Below are 21,227 nucleotides of genomic sequence, written 5' to 3'. Positions count from 1 at the left end.
TTCTTTGGTTTCACTCCAAATGGGATCATTTACAGATACCCATAGATGTGCTGGCTTCTATTATTGTCCATGGCATTTCCGCCCTTGGAGATGCTGGCAAAGATAAGCCCTTGCTTACAATTAACGGTACAGAAACTGTTGTCTCTGTCATTTGCTCCCATGCCTGTGGCATCCAAATGAAAGTTCAGTCTCTTGACCTTGCATGGTCTGAGTCAGGGACTTCTTTATTTTATGATGGCAATTTATCTTTTTTAAGGAAGCTCACCTGTGCTGCTTTATCCATCATATACTGCGTTTTCAGAAGCTGTCATTGAGTGTGCAGAGAAAACTAGCGGTTCACATGTGGAAAACTCACTGTCCAGGAGGTCACCTCCAGAATCCATAAAACAAGCAAAAACAACCAACTCAAAACAAAGCAACTTTATCTGGAAATTTGACCCAGAGGGTTCCAAGTGAGGACACCCCTCCCCCGCCATCCAGGATGCAGGATAAGGGTGGCCATTTGGAGTTTGCTTTTGAAAATGCCTGCCAGTAGTCCTAATAGTCTGTCTCCAGCTAACTCTGTGGGCACCGCTGTAACACATCTTAATACCTAGCTCACAGGTATTTTAAGTTAACTGAACGGGGAAGACGAAAGGACCACTGAGCTTGGTGGTGGCTGGACAGGCCACCGAGTGAAATTAGATTGCTTTTCCTATTTGTGTTTCTCACTCAGGACCGGATGAGCAAGGAATATTTGTTTCAGGAAGGGGGAGGAGTAGAAAGAAAGAAAAAAATAAAGTCCAAAGGTCCACAAACAAATCGCGGTTGGTCTCAAGCCTTGGAACCCTTCTGTCACTGCAGAGACAAGCTGAGTCAGCTGATCCAGGGCAGACCCAGGGCGCAGCACATCTGAAACATAGCCAAGAGTCTTTTCTCTTAGGACTTGGCATTTCTGAATGCCTATGCCTTGGGCATCTTGTAGATTGGAGTTAAAATCTCTGACACTGAGTCCCATGATTGCTGAGCCAAAGAGCAGAGGGGTTTGGTGTTGATGAAGCTGGCAGTGGGGTGGGTGCGAAAGAATGACGGTATCACCCATGTTTGGTCTGAAGCTAGAGAAACAAGTCCAGCCTACGGTCGTTCTTGTAACTCATCTTGGGAGAGAGAAGCCATAAGGTGGGATCCTCAGGAGACCTCTCTGATTCATCCATTCAGCAAGTATCTGTCACATGCCTCCTGTGCGCTGGGCTCCCTTCATGTGTTACCTCATGGGATTATCTGAGAAGAGGCCCAGTCAGATGCTTGCACGGTGTGGGGGTGATAGCTGAAATGGTAGGTTTGTTTTGAATAATGAAAACTGTCTTTCCAGACCACAGGTATGAAAAATATGAAGGCTGAGTTCAAAATAAGCAATTGCAGAGCCTTGTCTGAGTTGCTCACGCTTCAAAGCTGATCGGGGATCCTGTGAGAAATGCACAGATTGGCCCTAACCTCAGAGATTCCGATTCTGTGAGGGATGGAGTTCACAAATCTGTGCTTTTAAAAACAAGAACCAGTGTGATTTTGATGGAGGCAGATGGTGGGCTAGCCCCCAGGATTCTAGAAATACGTTTGTAGGGTCGTAGTTTTGGGTTGTGCAGGTCAGCTCCCTGGGAGATTTTGTCCCAACCCTACACACCCCCCATTTCCACCCTTTCTGCCCCGGTGAGCCTCTTTTACTTAGAAGAGTATTGTTTCTACCTGCTGATATGTGGACGAAGCAGAAAATTTGAGAACCAGCTGTTCTAAATAAAACAATTTTAGGCAGAGTTCAGAGGGAGGGCTCTCAGAGGTTGCTTTTGTTTTCCTGTGAAGTTTTCAGGAGGAAGGACCCAAGGATCCGTCCAGTAAGGTGGGCTGGCCTCATCTGGGAGCCTGCCCTACTCCGTCTCTTATACCTGCCTGGCCAGGAGATAGAGCAGTGGGAAGCAGACCTCAGTTCAGACCCTCCTCTAACTCTTCTCCACCGTGTGATCTTGACTGGAAACTCACATATGGCTTAACCTTTCTGTGCTGTAGTTCACTCACGAATAACTGGTAGGGTGTTCGCCTCATGCAGGCCAGCTGGGGCAGGTAATAGGGACGATGTCTACAAAACAAGGAAGGCTCCGAAGCAGCCTTCTCAGACTTGCCAAGCTTGTAAATCACTCTGAGGTCCTGAGAAAATGCTGATTTCAAGGCAGTAGGTCTGGGGTGAGCCTGAGACTTTGCATTTCTGACAGACTCCCAAGTGAGGTCAGCGCTGACGGTCCACGGACCACACTCTGAGTAGCAGGAATCTAAAAGGTGCTCTTCAGTGTTGCTGTGAACTGGTAGTGCAGTCAACTAAGTTAACAAACTGGCAATTCTTTTTTCAGCCCTAGAAATAGAAGACAGTCCTACCCCTTACCTAGCACTGAGGTCTGTGCGTGCAGATGTGGGCATAGAACGCTTCTAGCCATAAATAATTTTCCCCTGGTTCCTTAAACTATTAATTGTCTCTGATAATATGAGATACTGAATAAGAGGGCATAGCGGGGGGATCGTCTACTCTGTGGGCTGAGAGAGGTTATCAAGATCAAGGCTTCAGATGTACAAAATATAGGTAGCCCTTAAAGGTCAGGAATTAGGGTTCCTTAAATCTCCTAGAGTTTACCCACGAAAGAAAAGCTTTTAGATAGAAAACAAAAGGAGAATGTCTTTCCCTCATCTGATAACACCAGCTTTAAAATTGTATCCAAGGCACCTGGAGGGGCTGTTTAAATGAAGATCACCTGGCCCCCCGCCTGGAGTTACTCAGTAGGTTGAGAGGGGCCTGGGAATATGCATGTTTCATGAATTTCCAGACGATACCGATGATCACACTTTGACTAGCTGACTATAGGCTCCAAAGGCCTTCTCTGAGAGTCATAAGCATGGAGAGCAATGGAAGCCTGTGTCCCTTCTTCCTTCGCATGCTAACCCTTCCGATCACAGTGGCGTTGCCCGGAATGGGAGTGTTTAAGTGGGGCTGGCGTTTACAGCGTGAACGGGAGATTCACCTGTCTTCAGGTATCTGAAGGCTCTCTGAGGGTTAGGAAAGATGTGATTTGTGGCTCCTACATGTTGCAGTTCCCAGCATAGCAGGGTCCTGCGGGTTCTCTAATCTGGGTGGCTGGCTAATCACCGGAGGGGGTATCTAAAAATAGAGCCTCCCCAGGGTGCATCCTGAGAGATTTGGGTGAGCAGCCAGGTGCGGGACTCCCTGCGTGGAGAAGAGCGAAGCACCAGATGGACTTTCGGAGCTTCTCTCCTTTTTAATGATTCTCAGATTCAGCTCTAATGATCACTCAGCAAGCAAATGATTCCCTGGCAGGAAATTGGACCCTTTGTGGAGTCCATTTCCTCGCTAGATTCCCTAAAGTTATAGTCAATACATTCCGGCTGCATTTTCCAAAGTGCTTCATTTCCCATCCAAGGATGGCTTCCAGCCAAGACCATCTGGCCAAGGGGATTCATCTGGGGTGAAGGCCCTCATTAGGAATAGCACACTGTCCATGGTCGGGAACCGATAAAAGCCCTAATGATCAAATCCCAAAGAGAACACTTCTCAGGCAAACTCAAAGTGAGGTTAAAATTGAGGCAATTATTTAGATAATCAGCTGCAAGGAGCAGTCCCCCCGCCCCCAATTTGTGTGTCATACACGGACTGGGGAGTGCCGTCCTCCCTGGTTTCCTGGTTCACCAGCAGAGGCTTGGTGAGTGTCAGGGGGCACCGTGCTCAGTGTCAGCTGAGCTTTATAAAGGCGACTCTGGGAGGTGCCGGGTGGCTCAGTCGGTTGAGGGCTTGATTCTTGATTTTGGCTCAGGTCATGACCTCACAGTTCGTGAGTTGAGCCCTGCATCAGGCTCTGCGCTGACATTGCGGAGGCTGCTTGGGATTCTCTCTCTCTCTCTCTCTCTCTCTCAAAATAAATAAACTTAATAAAACAATTTTTTTAAAGGTGACTTGGGTACAGTCTCTGTTCTTTATGTTATCTGCTATCAGGGAAAGGCAGACACTTAACGGTCTAACTGTAAAGGCAGAACCCCAAGAACAGCACATCTCTTTTTTGTTTCTTTAAGATTTTTGAAAGTTTATTTATTTTGAGATAGAGCGTGCAAGCACGAGCTGGGGAGGGGCAGACAGAGAGAGACCGAAACCCAAGCAGGCTCTGCCCACTGTCACCACAGAGTGCAATGCGGGGCTTGATCTCATGAACCGTGAGATCATGACCTGAGCCGAAATCAAGAGTAGGATGCTTAACCAATGGAGCCCCCCAGGCGCCCCTGCTCTTCTTTTTTTTTCTTTAAGTTTATTTATTTTGAGAGAGAATGGCACGTATCTAAAGCAGACCTCCTGCCATGCTTCCTCCCTTGCCCAGGGAGGGATGCTCATCTTCCCTCCTAAAGCTAAGCAGTGTGAGGCCCCGCCCAGGAGGGCCAGGAATGCAGCTCTCTGCACCTGAGGTGCTCCTGCAGAGGGCTGGCAGCTGACAGCTGTTTGCCCACAGCACTGCCTGCCTCTGGGGCAGAGGCTTGTGATGAGGGCCTGGCCAGCTGCAATTCTCCAACCTTCGCAGGGATCCGAATCACCTGCAGGGCGGGCTCGTTAACAACAGGGCACCGGGCCTCACTCGCCTTTCCGATCCAGTCGGTCTAGGACCAGACCCTGGCCAGGGGCTTTCTAACAAACTCCCAGGTGATGTTGAAGCTCCTGGGCCCCGGACTGTACTTTAGGAACCACAGGGATCGCAGCTGTCAGCATGGCCATCACAACTTAGCCAGAGGACACATGGAGGGTGACTGAATGACAGAGAGGCAGGAAGACTTCACAGCTCTGCTGGTGACCCAGGTGAGAGAAGATGGGGCTCTGAAACAGGCCACGGTCAGGGGACTAGAGAACAAAAAGAGGGAGCTCCAGACCTGTGAGGCGGTGGAATCAGCGGGCCAGGCCGGAGGAGGAGAGGGACGAGTCAGAGCAGCTCTAAGGATGGAAATACCGGGAACTGAGATAGACATGGGGGGAGGGGAACGGCAGGTCCCTTTGTGACCCCGTTGGGCTTGTGGTTCTGTGGAGACATTCAGGTAGAAATGTTAAAAAGGTTGTCGAAATGCCGTTCACACCTTGGGAGAGAAATCTGAGCCGCAGGTACAGTTTGGGGGCCTTCGGGACAGAGGTGTAAGCTGAAGCACTGGAGCGAAGTGAGGTTAGTTGAGGACAGCTCACCGGAGAGGGGGTGGAGAGGCGCCCAGGGGAGCCAGAAGACTCACTTTGTAGGGCCGGACACAGAAACGGGTGACTGGCATGCTCCGACTTGCATGACACACGGTGTCCCCCCAGAAGGGGCGGAATCCGATGCTGGAGCATCTCACAAACGAAACCCAAATGTGACAAACGCTGGGGCCCCCTCAAAGGAACCGTCGTCAAGGGGCTGGCTTGTGACCGAGGCGTGAGTTCGAGGAGCTGGTCCACCTCTTTGGGAGCACGTAGTTTGTTAACCCTTCATTTACTTGGCCAGTGCAGTTGTCTTTTGCCTTGGTGATCAAGTCCCTCTGTGGTTCCCATGCCATTTTGGAGGAGCCGCGCAAGCGAAAAGCAGCACAGCCTATAAACACACGTGGGGTGTCGGAGCCATGACAGCGGGGCTTTCTTCTCGGAAGAGCATCAAAGCGAACATATGGTGGTTCTAGATGTGGGGGGGGGGGGGTGGCTTTTCCACCTGTGAGCTAGGCTCGGGGGGAGAAAAGACCCCCACGTATTCCTCTTCCTTCCTCCACGTTTGGTATCTAGACCCTCCTGGGACCTTGAAACCACCGGTTTTACAAGGATCGAAAGGATTCTGACAGCTTGTTTTGAGCTATCTGTGCTAGAATGCTACAAAGCGAATTGATTACTATGAACTGAGAGTCCCCCCCCCGACCCCAGGTGATAATTGTGCGTTTATAGGTAGTTTGCTTTTTAATTTGTGGGGCTTTTTTAGTCCTCTGCGTCTTCACGTAACCCTAAGAACAGAGATGAAGCCCGACAAGCCTCTGAATAAGGCTGATGAGTCAGGCTCAGGCATTTCCTGGCTCCTCCGGCTGCCCCCAGCTGGGTGTGCTTTCGGTACGAACACACACCAACTGGTGCTCTGTCTTTGCAGTTCTGTATGGAGCTAAACCAGCCTCTCCTGCCCAACATCCGCAAGTGGAAGCAGCCCCGGGGATGCTGGAAGGCCGTTGTCGCCGAGATGCCCTCCACGCCTCTCCAGAAGGTACCTTCGTCTGCAAAACTTGGATTTTATCTCCGTTTTGTGGAAACCTTTCTTTTCCCTAATCACAGACATTTAAAACTTTCCTTTGCCAACATCCCTGGTGCAATTTTGTGTTGCTGCACATTTCTTAGCTCTTTGCTATTCGTTGCAAAATGCCCTGGTTCTTGCTTCATGTTTCGATCGGGAATGGACGGCTGCCCAGGCGGAAACGGGGGTTTGGGGTGTTGGGAGGAGAGGAGAAATCCTGTCTGGAGCCAAGGCTGCAAATGGGGTATTTCTGTCCTTTGTCCTCTTAATCCTGTCGCCACAGTTCTATCCTCTGCCAAGTTTGTGGAGAGCCCATTGTTCATTGACTGAAAACTTCAAATTCACTTAATTCATAGGCGAAGCATTTGCTTTTGGTGGTAGAAATTGTGCACATGGAAATGTTCTGTGGACATTTTGAGCAGATTTTAATTTTGAGTCTTCTTTCGTTGGTATTTCCCCTGTGGCTGTGGGTAAATCACTGTAAGGGTATGTTTTCACTCTGACAGATCTATTCAAGACTGAGGTTTTTACTCATTTGGAATGTTTGATATTAGTGGGGTTTTAGATTTTAAAATAGAGTTCTGGTAGCTAATCTTGAGTTGGAGATTGTGTCATCACATAGTTTTTCTATAAATGCAGATGTTGTATTTCTTTCTCTCTAGTATATCCAACATGTTTATAAACACACAAATAGCATTTATGTGAGGGATATTGAGATTTGGAACTTTTAAATTATAAATATATACTGGCTTAAAGTTATCTGATTAATTATTGACAATAAGTTCTCTTTTTTTAGCCACGACTTAAAAAGGTGATATAAATCTTATTTCTCTGGGATTTATGTTTTGGAGTGTAAATTGTTACTGTAGGCGATAGCCAGTGTACTTTCCCCATAGGCTGGAAATTAAGCCAACTTGGAATGTGTCTAGTCTTTACCTCTGTAGCCCTTGGTTGTTCCTACTCAGTCTACGTAGAAATAACACTACCACCTTGCCTTTTTCTTTAATGTTATTTATTTTGAGAGCGAGAGAGTGAGCATGAGTGGGTGAGGGGCAGAGAGAGGGAGAGCGAGAATCCCAAGCAGGCTCCACACTGTCCGCACGGAGCCTGATGTGGGACTTGAAATCGTGAAACCGTGAGATCACTACCTGAGCCGAAACTAAGAGTCAGACGCTTAACCAACTGAGCCACCCAGGCGCAGCCCCCCTTGCCCCGCCCACACCTTGCCTTTTTTAAAAAAATAGTATCTTGGGGCGCCTGGGTGGCGCAGTCGGTTAAGCGTCCGACTTCAGCCAGGTCACGATCTCGCGGTCCGTGAGTTCGAGCCCCGCGTCGGGCTCGGGCTGATGGCTCAGAGCCTGGAGCCTGTTTCCGATTCTGTGTCTCCCTCTCTCTCTGCCCCTCCCCCGTTCATGCTCTGTCTCTCTCTGTCCCAAAAATAAATAAACGTTGAAAAAAAAATTAAAAAAAAAAACAGTATCTTTTAGGTGGGTTCATTAGGATCTTATAGTCCATTTAACACTCTTTATTTGTCCGCTGAAAAATTAGAAAGGTTACTGCATGCCAGGTACTTTGCTACATGCCAGATAGACATCGGTAAGAAAAACAGACCTGGTGACACAGCCCTGCCTGTGAGCCCAGGGCAGGGATTCAACCTGAGCTGATGGAGCCCCTCCCTCTGGGAGCTCACAGCCTGTTGGAAGGACGAGGCAGGAAACCCTGCTCCAGCTTGGGGCATCAAGGCCATTGGAGAACAGTGTGCTGTTGCAAGGAGACCCGAGTTCAAGCCACTTAACCTTCTCAGCCTCTGTTCCTTCATTTCTAAAATGGGAGCAATAGCCCCTTCCTTAAGTCACTGGGTGGCTGTAGGATTTAAAAAGATAATGTGCATTGAAATGCTTTATTAACTGCACACAGGCCAGGGCCTGGCAGCGTCCACGTGAGGCAGCAGGCTGTGTCAGGCTGCAAGGCTGTGCCCACGCACATGTTGCCGTGGAGGGTTGTGGGCCTCGTGTGGACAAATCTTCTGGTCTCTCAAAAGATGCACATACCTGGATTTTAATGCGACATTTACTGAATCTTAAATATGGGCAGATAACCTAAAAATTCTTTAAACACTGTTTGATAAATTGTATCTGTGAGTGGCACACGTTCGATCTCTACCCGAGACGGAGATGGGAGAGGGGTAGCTGCACCTGCCGTCTGCCCCATGCCTGCAGTGACGTCCACGCGCCTCTCCTCAATTCTCAGGTCCTCGCCCCACAGCTGGAGGGACAGCTGCACATGAGAAATTGCGATCTGTAAAGACAAAACGACTTGCCCCAAAGTCCTCTAGCCGCCGCCAGGTGGAGTCAGCCCCGAACCCCATTTTAGGGCTCTGGCTCTAACACCTGATCTCCCGTGGCCCAGCTTGGAGGCACAGCAGTTCTTCTGGAGGTGGGGCCTCCTGGGTCCCGGGGCTGGGAGACGCTCCCAGAAACACCCGGTCCTGCTGGGAACGTGGGTGAGCAGGTGTGAAAGGCCACATTGAACAGGAAGGTGCCTACCGGGAGGGCCCCTCGGGCAGTGGGTCGAGCACACTGGGGAGCCACTGAAGGTTCTTCGGCAGAGCTGACCACCTGAACGGTACTTTAGGAAGGTTACTCTGGCACCACTGCTTGAGAAGCAGTAAAGGAGGGATAACCCTCCCAAACCAAAAGGGCAAATCCCGTTTCCCTCACTTTGTACCCAAGGAAACAGGTTTAGAAAAGTGGGGGGGGGGGCTCCCGTAGTCCCACAGCTGAGTGACACAGGTGGCCCTGAGATCTGGCTCTTCCGATTCTTAAGCTGGTGCTCTCTCCAGTGGGCGGGCAGGCCTATGGTTCTATAAATAGCAAAGCATGCAGAACACAGTTCCCTGTTCACCCCTTCCCTCCTCCTCAACACAAGTTGGTCTAGTTGAGGTGCTGAGCCCAGCAAGGCGTGCGGCTGGGGTCCAGCCGATGTTGGGGACTCAGCAGAGGCCACTTAGGTTGTGCAGAGTCACTTCCTCTCTTTTCGCAACGAGCACCACCGGCCCCTCCAGCGATGCCACGGGTCCCGCTGCCAATCTAGGGCGGCAGAGCCTCTAGATGCTGGAGTGGGGTGGGAGAGGAAGCTTTTCCTCTTTGCAGAAGGCCCCCAGGGATAACAGTGAGAAGCTGGCAGATTCTGAAGCCGGAGATGGCAGCGTTTAGCACCAAGCCCTGGGACACTCCTGACACGACTCTCTGGCCCTCATGGGGCCCTGCACCGGGGCTGCAGACCTGTCCACCCGCAGAGGGCCCTTGACCACTTCTAAATCATTGTGACTCTTAGCACTGACCTCCATTCATCCAGCAAATATCTGAGGGTTTGCTAGGTGCTAGGTACTGATGTACGCAGCCACTAATTGGTAACCAAAGTCTACCGCTGAGAGTCTTCTATTTGATTTTCAACATTGCTGCTTACCAGCTGTGGGATTTTAGGGAAGTTACTTGACCTCTCTGAGCAGCTGACCCCCTGCCTGGTAGACAGGGATATGAGTGTCTGTCATAGGGATGTGATGATTAAAAAGATAATTCTGTGCTTAGTTGGAGCCTCCCTTCACTTCACCCCCAAAGAGATAACAGCCTAGGCCCCTCTGGCTCCACATAAAACTCTGAAATTGGCAGCGTGGGAAATTTGGGGCTGGGGGCAAGGAGGAATGTGCTGTGGCTTTAGGGGTGTGCTTTTGTTTCTGAAACAGTCCCTGTGCATGTGATCTCAGGACCCAGTGCAGAACCAACCGTCCCCCCCTCCCCCCCCCCAACGTGTCTCCTCCTCCTCCTGGTTTCCCCTGCCTCTTCTCCCAGCGTGGGGCTGAATCCTGATTGAGACTGATAGCTGTTCCTCTCCCGCAGGGGGCTGGATTCTCTGGATTCCTGTGGGACTCTGCGGCCGGGGTGGAGCTGAGAGACGCCACCTCACAGGAAAGTTCACCTGGCAACGGGCATGGGAAGCCCACGGGTCCCAGCCCGTACCTTGCGAGGTTCAAGGTACCATTCCATGTTTCTGTGAAGGTCTACTTCTAAAAGCTGGGGGGGGGGGGGAAGGGTCCCTTTCTAAACTGTGATCCAGAGCGGCCTCATCTTTTTGTCTTGATTTCATTCTCTTTGAGGGTCAGGTCAGCATGTCCTCCTGGGGTTCCCTTGGCCGGTGAACTTGTCCAGAACAGGAATGAGAGGGATTGGGGGTGGGGGGCGGTGAGGACTCTAGCTCTGATAACTCTGGCATCTGGGCACAGAAGATCAAATGGCTGGCTCCCAAACCTAACGCGCGTCAGAATCGCCTGGGGGGCTTGTCTTAAAATCAGGGATTCCTGGACCGTCCCCCAAACACACAGAATTTCTGGGATAGGGCCCAGGACTGCCTGTTTTTCAAAGGTACCTTCAGTGCTTCTTCATTCCTCTGGCATTTGGAGATCACTGGATTAGAGGACAGCAGAATGGGTTCTGAGGATATGCTTCTCCTTACCAGGAGGTGGAAGGGTGGGGTAGGGGGCTGGGGGTGGGGAGGGGAAGACCCTCAGGGGGTCATCTGGGTTTGGAGGGGTTCAAGAGGAGCTTCTGGGTTGTGGAGTCAGGGCAGCCCCACCACTGACCTCTCCAGATGAGCCCTTCCCTACGTGAGCATCCATAGGAGCAGGGGGACTGATCTGAGCTGTCTCTTTGATTCCTCGGGATGCACCTGGGATACGTCATGAACAACAAACAGAAGCTGGGCATTAGGAGGAAAAAAAAAGCCAGCAGCCAAAATAGATCTCCCAGTTGGCACTGAATTGACCTTATCCCCATGGCACTTACCTGTGAAATGCAGGGTCAGGCAAGAGTGGTCCCTTGCCACAGAGCCTAGCAAGCTACCTGCTGGGTGTTTGAGCACCCCCTGCCCCCCCCCCCACTTCTGTGTGCTCCAGAGCAGTTCTGGAGCCTGAGAGTTGCCTCAAATCACAGCACGGTCTCTGGCGGCATGTGGCAGGGGCAGCCTCTGTGCTGGGAGCTGTGTTGGTTGCAGCCGGGATCTGGACCAGGCTCTGCCCCCGGCTGCAAAGTTGCTGGGGTTCTGTGTGCACACGCACGCCTGGGGGTGCCTGTGGTTGTGCTTAGGAGATTGATGTGCAAAATCTGCCAGATTTTTTAAAACCTCCTAGTGCTGCCCTGGATTTCTGTTTTATGTAAAGTGGCCGCACTTGCTTTGACCTAGCAGGGCAACAGCCAGACCAACCGGTGTCTCCAATTTTGTTTATTTATTTTTTAACGTTTATTCATTTTTGAGAGAGAGAAGGAGTGCGAGTGGGGGAGGGGCAGAGCGAGGGAGACACAGAATCTGGAGCAGGCTCCAGGTTCTCCTCCTAGGCAGGGTTTCCCTGCCTGTGGCCTTAAGGTGGTTTCTCTGTGGTCAGATCCACAGCTGCAGAGGGCTCTCCAGGCTGGGTGGTGGTGATGGTGAACTGGGGTCATGTCTGTAAGATGAAATGAAGTGAAGCCTTCACTTCCTGGGGGCTCCCCCTGCACCCCTGTCCTTCCTGGCAGTATTTAGCGTTTGTCACCATGACAAATGGAAGGGCAGGATTGCCAAAACCCGAGCAGCTGAGTGAATCTGCCATGCCCAGGAGACCCATCTCTGTGTGTTTCTGTACCTGCCCACCACGACACCTGCCCTGGGGACCCAGGGCTGCGACGTATCCCGTGCTGCCAGGCTTCAGCCAGCTTTCCTGTTCCTTTGAAATCTGGTGAAAGTGAGCAGGGGTCTCCAGAGAGAAGAGAACACAAAGGGGGCGGGTAGGTGGGATGTGTGTGGGGTGGGGGAGGAAGTGGGTCCCAGCGGTGGGTCCTGGCAGAGGGATCAAGGTCTGGCCCTAGAGGGTAAGACCCCAGCCTTGTTTAACCACGAGCTGCGGGAACCACCGCCTCCTGTTTTGTGGTTGCTTACAAGGAGAAAACAAAAAACAAAACCTGACCTTTCCAGATGCACCTGGTTTTCCAGACCCTAAGTTGGAATGGGGGTGTGATGTCCTACAGGGGCCTCAAAAGAATCCAAGCGCGATCTGTCTTGCATTATCTCGTGGAGTGTGAGCTTGCCTTGTTTGTGTTTGCTGTTGTCAACATCGTGCAGGAAGCTGTTCCTAAGTCAGAAGCAACGAATACAGGAAATATGAGCATCTGAGCCTGTCCCTGTTGCTTTGTTTCTTCTTGCCTAGGTGGGAAGCAATGACTTGACCCTTGTGAACCTTCACCTGGCATCCATGATCCTCCCAGGGGGCGACAATCCAAGCAGGAATCACAGTGAGAGCCACCGCTTGGCTACCTTTGCACAGACCTTGCAGGAAACCCTGAAAGGTAGGAGATTGTCTTTATCCTCGGCTGGGCCGACAAGTCCCATTTCTGCAGGGGGCAGGCAGGGGGCTGCCTCTTAGGAGCATCCCTCCGATCCCTTAGGCTGACAGGGCTGTCAGCAGCAGTGCATGCTGGGGGCACAGAAGACCGTCTGTCACAGCCCCTGCATCTCGTGGAGCCCAGCCACCCCTGTGCATGGTGACACCTCCATCTCTGGGCCTACCATGCACACTTCACACTGTCAGCTTTGGGGCTTTTCAGCCTCTCTTTGATGGAAAGGATTAAGGGGGGAAAAAAGTGACGACACCCTCCCCCGTGACAAGTCCTCCTGCGTTCAGCTGCTGCTGTGGTGATGCCACCTGCAGATTGGCACGTGCTCGTCTTGTGAAGGAAAGACAGTTGGTGACTGGGAAAGTCCTGATTAGCACAAGGTAGATTTTTTCTCCCTGCTGGGATGCAGATCAGCCCGGAGCTCTCAGAAAACCCACATTTAATCTTGGCTCCTTCAGTCGCTGTAGGACCTCAGGGAAATCACCACACTACTTGTAGCCCGTCCAGTCAGGGACTGGCCAGCGCTCACCTCAACAGGGGCAGCTGGGGAGGCATGGTGGTGATCTGTGGATGTACCGGGCACACAGTGAGGGCTCAGCGGACACGAGCTGACTCAAAACATACCAGAGGATTAAGAGAGCAGTGAAAAGAGCAGAGCTTCAGTAGGAAGTGGGCTCTCTGTTTCCAGGCTCTGCCGCAGCAATACAGAAAATTTCCCCTGTGCAGGGTTGACCAGAAGGAAGAGTTAACGCTGCTGTAAAGACTGGGCTTTTTGGCTGGGCTTTTCAGAGCCCTGCCCTTCTCTAGGTGGGCGTTGACAGCCGGAGGCCCAGAATTGTCTTAACGTGTTCTTGAGTTTTCACCAATAGTCTCTAGTTTTCTAAGCCTTGTCCATGTTAGATTGGCCCCTCACAGGGGTGACTCATGAGAATTCGGCTATAAAAATAATTTGGTCAAATTAGAGCTTTACATTTGAAAAAGACTTTTTGATTGTAGTAAAACATAGGTAACAGACACTTACCATTTACCGTTTTTTTTAAGCGTTTGGTGGCAGTACGTACATTTACATGGTTTTACAACCATGATGTCCATCCGTCTGCAAGACTTCTTCATCTTCCCAAACCGAAACTCTGTGCCTGTTCAACACGAGCTCCCCACCGCCTCCTTCCCCAGCCCCCAGCAGCCACGGTTCTACTTTCTGTCTCTATGAATTGGAGCACTCTAGGTACCTCGTACAAATGGATTCATGCGGTATTTGTCCTCTCGTGGCTGGCTTACTTCACTTATATCGTGTCTTTATGGTTCATCCATGTTGTAGTATGTGTCACAATTTCCTTCCATTTTGGGTGCCTGGGTGGCTCGGTCGTTAAGCATCTGACTTTGGCTCGGGTCATGATCTCACTGTTCGTGAGTTTGGGCCCCACATCAGGTGAGTGTGAGCCCCGCTTCAGGCGAGCCCCTAATAGAAGCTTCTCTATCTCTTTCTCTCTCTCTCTCTCTCTGCCCCTTGCTCACATGCACATGCTCTCTCTCTGTCTCTCAAAAAAAATTCCTTCCTTTTTAAGGCCAAATACTGTTCTGTTGTGTATATATACTGCATTTTGTTTATCCATTCATTGGTTGGTGAATACCTGGTTTCCATCTTTTGGCTGTTGTGAATAATGCTGCTGTGGATGTTGATAGGCAACTTACATTGTGAACCAGGATGTGCTGTGACTAGCATTCTACTTAAATCAGGGGTCTTCAGGCTAAAAAAAAAGTCACTAAGATGTCTAAGCTGAGATACTCCATCCAAGAAGCAGCTCTGTGGGAAATTGTTCACCCACAGCTTGTCTCTAGCCTATTAAAAAGATGACTTCATAGCATTTAAAATCTGTGGACGTTTCTGTTCTCGACCTCAAGCTTTTCCTTGTCTGTACACGGAAGCAGGAAAAAAAAGATGCCAGTTCATAACTTCTCTGATAACATCTCACTGTTTTTTCTGACATCCAGAGCGCGGTCAGGTTTTCATTCCGAGTTGCCAAGGGACTGTTGACCCATAGCCCGGCTCGCCTTGACTTGTCCGGGTATGGACAGTGACTCATGTTCCCAGTGCCCTTGTGCTTATAACTAATATCCAGTTGTTAACTGGTGACACAGCAGACCCAAGGGTTCAGGAAGTTCTCGAGCGTGCCCAAGGTGCAAGGGCAAATTGATTATTAGCAGACGTGGCTGAGCTAAAACAAAGACTAATCTTTTATTCCACAGCTATCAGAGCAAACAGAGCCAATTTGATTAGCGAACTCTGGGCCTTTCTGCCTTTGTCTGGAATGCGCATCTGGGTTGACCTCAGCGTGTGGTGTGCCAGTCCTCTGATGAGATGGCTTTCTTTCAGACCCCCCTGGAGCTCTCTCTGTGAACTCAGCGTGAAACAGGGTGCATAGTATGGCTTGGCATCTGGGTAGGACTATCCCTCAGTGGCAACCAGCTCCTGCTATTGTCACTGGCGTCCTGTAAATCTAGGAACTATCTGAGGAAGTCAGCCCCAAGCATCCTCCCTGCCGCTCCTGGGAACTAAGGATCCCATCCCAGGCGGATGGCTTTTTAGGAGAATTCAGGCCTCTGTGCACCTGTGGATTCTCGGAGGCAACGACTGTGCTTGCTGCCAGCACAGAGCCCAACGTGGTGCTTGAACCCACAAAGCCAAGAGACCTGAGCCGAAATGCAAGAGTCAGATGTGTAACTGTCCGAGCCACCCAGACGCCCCATCACGGAGAGCAATTTAACCAAAAGCAGATGAGTTGTGAGAGACCTGGATGTGCGCATTCAGAAAGAGCTGTGGTGTTGTCATTCCTGAAGTGACACGGAGCTGTGTCTGCTGACCTCTGACACCAGCATCTCTCCTGGTTTCAGAATCCCTTTTGGCCCAAACTTTTTTGGGTCTGCGTCCCAATGAAAACGTGTCTCGTTATATGGGAACGTCCTGCCTCATTTCTCCTAACCTTCGGCTTTTCTTGTTATTTAGTAAACGTAGCATCCTTGTCTTTTCTCCTTTCAAAAAGTACACCTTAATTCTGGGGGCTTTCCTCATGCCTCATTCACCCATTTGTTCCATACGTGCTTATTGAGGGTCTGCCGTGCAGCAGGCACTGTTCCAGGCACATGGGGTTTTGTGATGAACAGCCGCCCACGTCCTCATGGCTCTCGCATTCTAGCCCTTTATGAAGAGCCGTGAGCTTGAGGGCTGGCAAGCCACTCAGTCTCTCAGAGACTTAGCTTCTTACCTGTGGAGAAGGTCCAATACCAGGTGAAGCCTCATGGATGGCCAGGATGAAGGCTCATGGATGGCCTTAGCACTGGCCAGGTAGGAGTTGTTCATTTTATTCTCAAGTCTGCTTTCCTGTTGAAGTTGGCACTGATTTCTCAAGTCATGTTGAGATGTTGTTGACATACAGCCTAGGGGTACCATTACATCTCTGTAGGCCACAGGTGGAACCCCAGGAGGGTCTTCCATCACACCCCCTTTTGTCCCTCATGGTCCCCAGAGCGGGTGTCATCTGCAGTGTACGAGTGCCCTCTGCTGGTGGCTTTTGTCATTTCACTTCAGATTTCTTTGCCTCTAGCCATTATTGCTGAAACACGTTGGTGTCCCAGAGAAAGACTTTCTGCAGGTCTCGGATACCTTGGGCTCTTGTTTATGAACTGCCTTTCTTAAAGACTCCCTTGAAAGCTAGGACAGACACCCTGCTAGCCACGATAATGTGGCTCCCCTGAAGGGAATCTCGAGACGGCAGAAGTGTGGGAATCCCAGAGCCTAGCTGGGGTCCACTGTCCTCTCAGAATGTCTCCTCCCTCCGGGAAGTACTTTGTGATGACTCAGTACTTCGTGATGATTAAGTTGCTTTAGTGAACATCAAACAATGGTAGAAATGTTGAAAATAAGGGGAAAAACCTCTCACTCTGGCCCTGTATTAGTCTGCTAGCACTGCCGTGACAAAATACTATATTCTGGGTGGCTTTGACAATAGGAATGTATTTCTTCACAGTTCTGGAGGTTGGAAGTCTGAGATCAAGGTGTCAGAGGGATGATTTCCTTGACTTGTAGATGGCCACCCTCTTGTATTATTTGCATGTTTTTTCCCCCACTGTGCCCAATAAATGTTTTTTCCAGCTCTTGTTAAATATCTGGACAAGACCCTCAGGCTTTTTCTGCCATGAGATTTGGAACACCTGAGCTGGAACAGAGGCGATCTCTGCTTCATGTATCTTTCCTTTTCCAAACGGGTTACAAACCTACTCTTAAACTTTTGCGCGTATTTTGGTTTTATGTTTGTTTGTTGTACGCGGTATTGGGAAAAATTGGAAGAATGAGAACCATATGCATTCCTAACCCTGGGGAGTCCAATCAGAGAATCAGGATCCCACTTAGTGGGTTATAGTCAATATTGGGTTTACCTCCCACAACCTCTTAAATACCTGATTTTCTTTGTTCTACCTCCAGGGGAAAAAGATATGATTGTTTTAGGAGATTTTGGCCAGGGACCTGACAGCAGTGACTATGATATCTTAAGGAAAGAAAAATTCTACCACCTGGTCCCTGCACACACCTTCACCAACATCAGCACCAAGAACCCCCAAGGCTCAAAGTCTTTGGACAACATCTGGATCAGTAAAAGCTTAAAGAAGGTTTTCACAGGTAAAGCAGAAGTCACTCGTTCTTTTTCCTGTTCAGAAATGGTGTAAGAGAGACCCGTCTGAACTCATAGTTCCAGGTCCTTTGGTTGGATAACTCTGGCCAGGAGTTCTTACCACCTCCGTGGGTATTGACAGGATTATGTATCGTTTAGGTGCCTGTATAATTATCATTCAAACAGAGCCACTTTTAAGGGCTAAGAGGGGCTGTGAAAAATAATGAAGAGGCATTCACTGATCTTCAGGAGTGGCAAACTGACTGTGTCTCAGGCAAACCTGTTTCTAGGCCAGCAGGGTACCGATTCAGAGATGAACTGATAGCTTACTTTAATTTAAGGACACTCAGTCATTTAGCAGACACTCCTTAAGCACCATAACATTCAGGCACCGTGCTGTGGCCTGAGGCTTCCTGCCGCACTGTCTGGGTGAGGGACAGCCACTGAGGATGAGCAGACATGTCTCAGAGCGTCACGGTAGGACAGGGGACATGCTTCTCACAGACTGTATGAGGATCAGGGTATGGTAGGGAATCTGAGTGCCACAACGCAGCCCCCGACCGAGTCTGCTGAGCAGACTTTGGGTCAGGAAGCAATCGGTCGGAAATACGACAGTGACGGTAAGGTTTTTTGATGAATGTCGAGAACAGTGGTCCTCAATCCTGCGTGGTTGTTTCACTCAGTCCCAACGTGTTACACATATTATACTTCAGGGAGACATTCCACATTGGTGAAAGTGCAATTCTGGGGTCGCCTCTGTAGAAGCCTAACGGGCAGCCAGGGCTGAGATCTTCTCACCAGTCCAGACTGTGTCACCAGCTTCTACCTCTGTCTGGGTGCCGGTTGCCTGTTGGACTGTGTCGGGGAGGATCTGAAGGACGAGGGAAGCGGGTCTCAGGGGGAGTGACCGTCCTCACACTAGGCGAGATGCAGCTTGCAGAAAATGTGCGGTGGGCCGGAGAGCGGCCACAGCCTGCCCAGCTGCCAGGAGGTGCCTGCAGAGAGCGGCTCTCATCAGGAGAGCTGGACAGTTGAGAACACAGGGCCAGAAGGAAGGTAGGAATCATTTCATCCGTCCCCTTGCTGCGAAGCTAGAGACAAAGGTACAGGGAAGAGTGGCCACCATCATGGAAATGTCACGTGGGCAGGCCGTGGCTCAGCCCAGACCTGTTCGCGCTTCCACTAATGTGACCTCGCTTCTCACTGGAGGTCTCTGGCCGTGCTCCCTCACTACGCTCGCTTCTGTAACTATTCTGTTAACTATTCTGTTACTGTTTGTGTTTTTGTTTTTTTCGTTTTTTTGTAACGTTAGAGAGAGACAGGGCACGAGCGGAGGAGGGGAAGAGAGAGGAAGACACAGAATCCAAAGGAAGCTCCAGGCTCGAGCTGTCAGCACAGCTCAAACTCATGAACTGCCCTGAGATCATGACCTGAACCGAAGTTGGACGCTTAACTGGCTGAGCCACCCAGGCGCCCCTCACTGTTTTTCAAATATACTTGTGCTTTATATGTTTCTAAAGCATTAGAGTTTTTTTTTTAATTTTTTTTAGTGTTTATTTTTGAGAGAGACAAGGGTGAGCAGGGGAGGGGCAGAGAGAGAAACACAGAATCTGAAGCAGGCGCCAGGCTCTGAGCTGTCTGCACAGAGCCTGATGCGGGGCTTGAACTCATGAACCATGAGATCATGACCTGAACCAAAGTCGGACGCTTAACTGACTGAGCCACCCAGGCACCCCCTAAAGCATTATTTTAAGATACTTTTACTTGCTCATAAGCCTCTGTAAGAACTTTTTCCTTTTTACTCTTTCCTGTAGAACTCCTTCACCTCCCTCCCCCACTTACTGCCTTTGCTTTGTGAAATAAAACTTTGACTTTGGACATCTTTGAGAGATATTTGACCTTATTTCAAATGTATTTACTCTTGCTGCTCAGATTAGAAAAGGTGTATAGTAAGGAGGAGGTCAACCATAGGCCGATACGTGAATGGGCGGGAGGCCTAGACTTGGAGGGTGTGTGTGTGGGGGGGTGTTCAGTACCTACATGGTAAGCCCTCACTTGTCCAGGAAACCAAATTGGCTGGAACATTTTGTTTGCACAGGCAAGCTGGTTATCTGAGGAGTATCACCAGGGAATCCTGACTTTGCAGACATCGAACAGAGGCCTCTTCTTGCCAGCCGGGACCCCACCCAGCCCCAGGCCTCATCTCTGCGTCTCTTTTCCCTCTGTCTCTCCAGGTCACTGGGCTGTAGTGAGAGAAGGCCTCACGAACCCTTGGATTCCAGATAACTGGTCCTGGGGAGGAGTGGCTTCTGAGCACTGCCCCGTGCTAGCCGAATTTTACACTGAAAAGGATTGGAACAAGAAGGAATGCCCTCGGAATGGCAACGGGGTCACTTTGGAGCGAAGCGAAGCCAACATTAAACACGAGCGATGATGGCACCAAATCTGTTTTTTCACCTGTGACCCGGAAGGCCCGGGCAGGGAGTTCGCCCTTCCAGGTGAAGACGAGGACTCAGAACTTTGTCTCAGTCTTCATCCTGACAACACTAGCACCTGGGCCTCGACCTGCCTGCCTTCTTTGTGGACATTTTTGGACCCCTAATGGGGGAGGGAGGTACCGGATGGTCAAATCGGAAGCACAGTGGGGAACTAAGATGGCTTCTAACGTGTGGATGCCATCCACCTCAGCAGACTCGGGCTGGCCAGCTGCCGCCCTGGGTGGCAGCATACAGAGGACAGTAGCGGGGCTGACAGGGCAAGAGAGGGCCGTCTCAGGCTGCCAGGCCCTGTCCGAGCAATGCCAGAAGCTCTCCTTTCTGACCACCGGTCCATGATGCTCTGGCTGCAAATTACATAAAACTTTTAACTGTGATTGAGCTGAGCACTCTCCTCAAATATTTTGAGTGGTGATTTTTAGTTTTGTTCTGAAAAAAATAAACAGAGATGAACATGCCTGGTTGCAGTGAGAGTCCTGGGGGAAGGGGCCAGGTGCTCCCTGGCCTGGGTGTTTTGTGCCCACTCCCGTGCCTCTGTGACACCGTCATCCGGGGAGCCTGCTCCTTTGCACCCCACGTTGCAGCGATGCCTCTCGCATCCCTGTCGACCCCCTGAGATCACCATAAAATTCATTCTGTGACCTTCTCCCTCCCAGCCTGTTCTTCGTCTTCTGAGCCCTTGGTTAGACTGTCCTGTACACTGAGCCCCACTTGTGCCTCTGGACGCTCGGCAGAGGTTCCTGTGCTGGACAAGAATTCTATCAGGGTGATATCATTTCCTCCCTCCCCGCCCTCGTCACTTTTCAGTCAGATCCCTAGCCCTAGAGCTTCCTGATAGTGCTTCTGAGGAATATCTGTTGATTCTGGGTCCGCAGGAAGCTCAGCCTGGGAGTATTGAGGGAGGGTCTATTTTGGGGGGCGGTCGGGCAGGGGGGCAAGCACATGTTAACCGCCACCAGGGGCCCTCCCCTTAGATGGCGTGGTTCTCCCTGAGGTCTCCCGTGAGACCAGGATTATAACACCCACTTCACAGCCAAAGGAACGAAGGCTTAGAGAGCTTAACCTCCTGCAGCTTACACAACCGGTAAGTAAACAGATGGAATCCAAACCCAGCCCAAAGTCCAGGCCCACATATCAACTCTACACTTGCCAACAGCAGTGCTGTGTAAGTAGCACGGTTGATAGTGAATGTGTGAGTCATGAGCCTGGATCACCTGGGTTATTCCAGGTCACCATGGGAGCTGAGGGTTTGTTCTTCTTCCTCACTGAAAACCTGATGCAGACCAGCACCCAGAAACTGTTGTCACCACACAGTGTGATCCCTGTGACTCGGGTCTGGGG

General features: G+C 50.5%; 1 protein-coding gene across 1 annotated transcript in view; it reads left to right on the top strand.

The window, feature by feature from the left end:
* Positions 1–20,343, top strand: part of EEPD1 (endonuclease/exonuclease/phosphatase family domain containing 1) — a 112,134-nt gene extending 91,791 nt beyond the window's left edge. Inside the window, exons 4-8 of the mRNA XM_027075262.2 lie at positions 6,165–6,275; positions 10,202–10,336; positions 12,538–12,676; positions 17,205–17,399; positions 19,626–20,343. Of these exons, the coding sequence (XP_026931063.2) occupies positions 6,165–6,275; positions 10,202–10,336; positions 12,538–12,676; positions 17,205–17,399; positions 19,626–19,825 (780 nt within the window). The 3' untranslated portion in view covers positions 19,826–20,343. The remainder of the gene's footprint in view (positions 1–6,164; positions 6,276–10,201; positions 10,337–12,537; positions 12,677–17,204; positions 17,400–19,625) is intronic.
* Positions 20,344–21,227: the final 884 nt, after the last annotated feature.

Source organism: Acinonyx jubatus, chromosome A2 (assembly GCF_027475565.1).
Source record: "Acinonyx jubatus isolate Ajub_Pintada_27869175 chromosome A2, VMU_Ajub_asm_v1.0, whole genome shotgun sequence".
Taxonomy (NCBI): Eukaryota; Metazoa; Chordata; class Mammalia; order Carnivora; family Felidae; genus Acinonyx; species Acinonyx jubatus.
The sequence above is the reverse complement of the archived record's forward strand: the minus strand, read 5'-3'. Positions and strand labels throughout refer to the sequence as shown.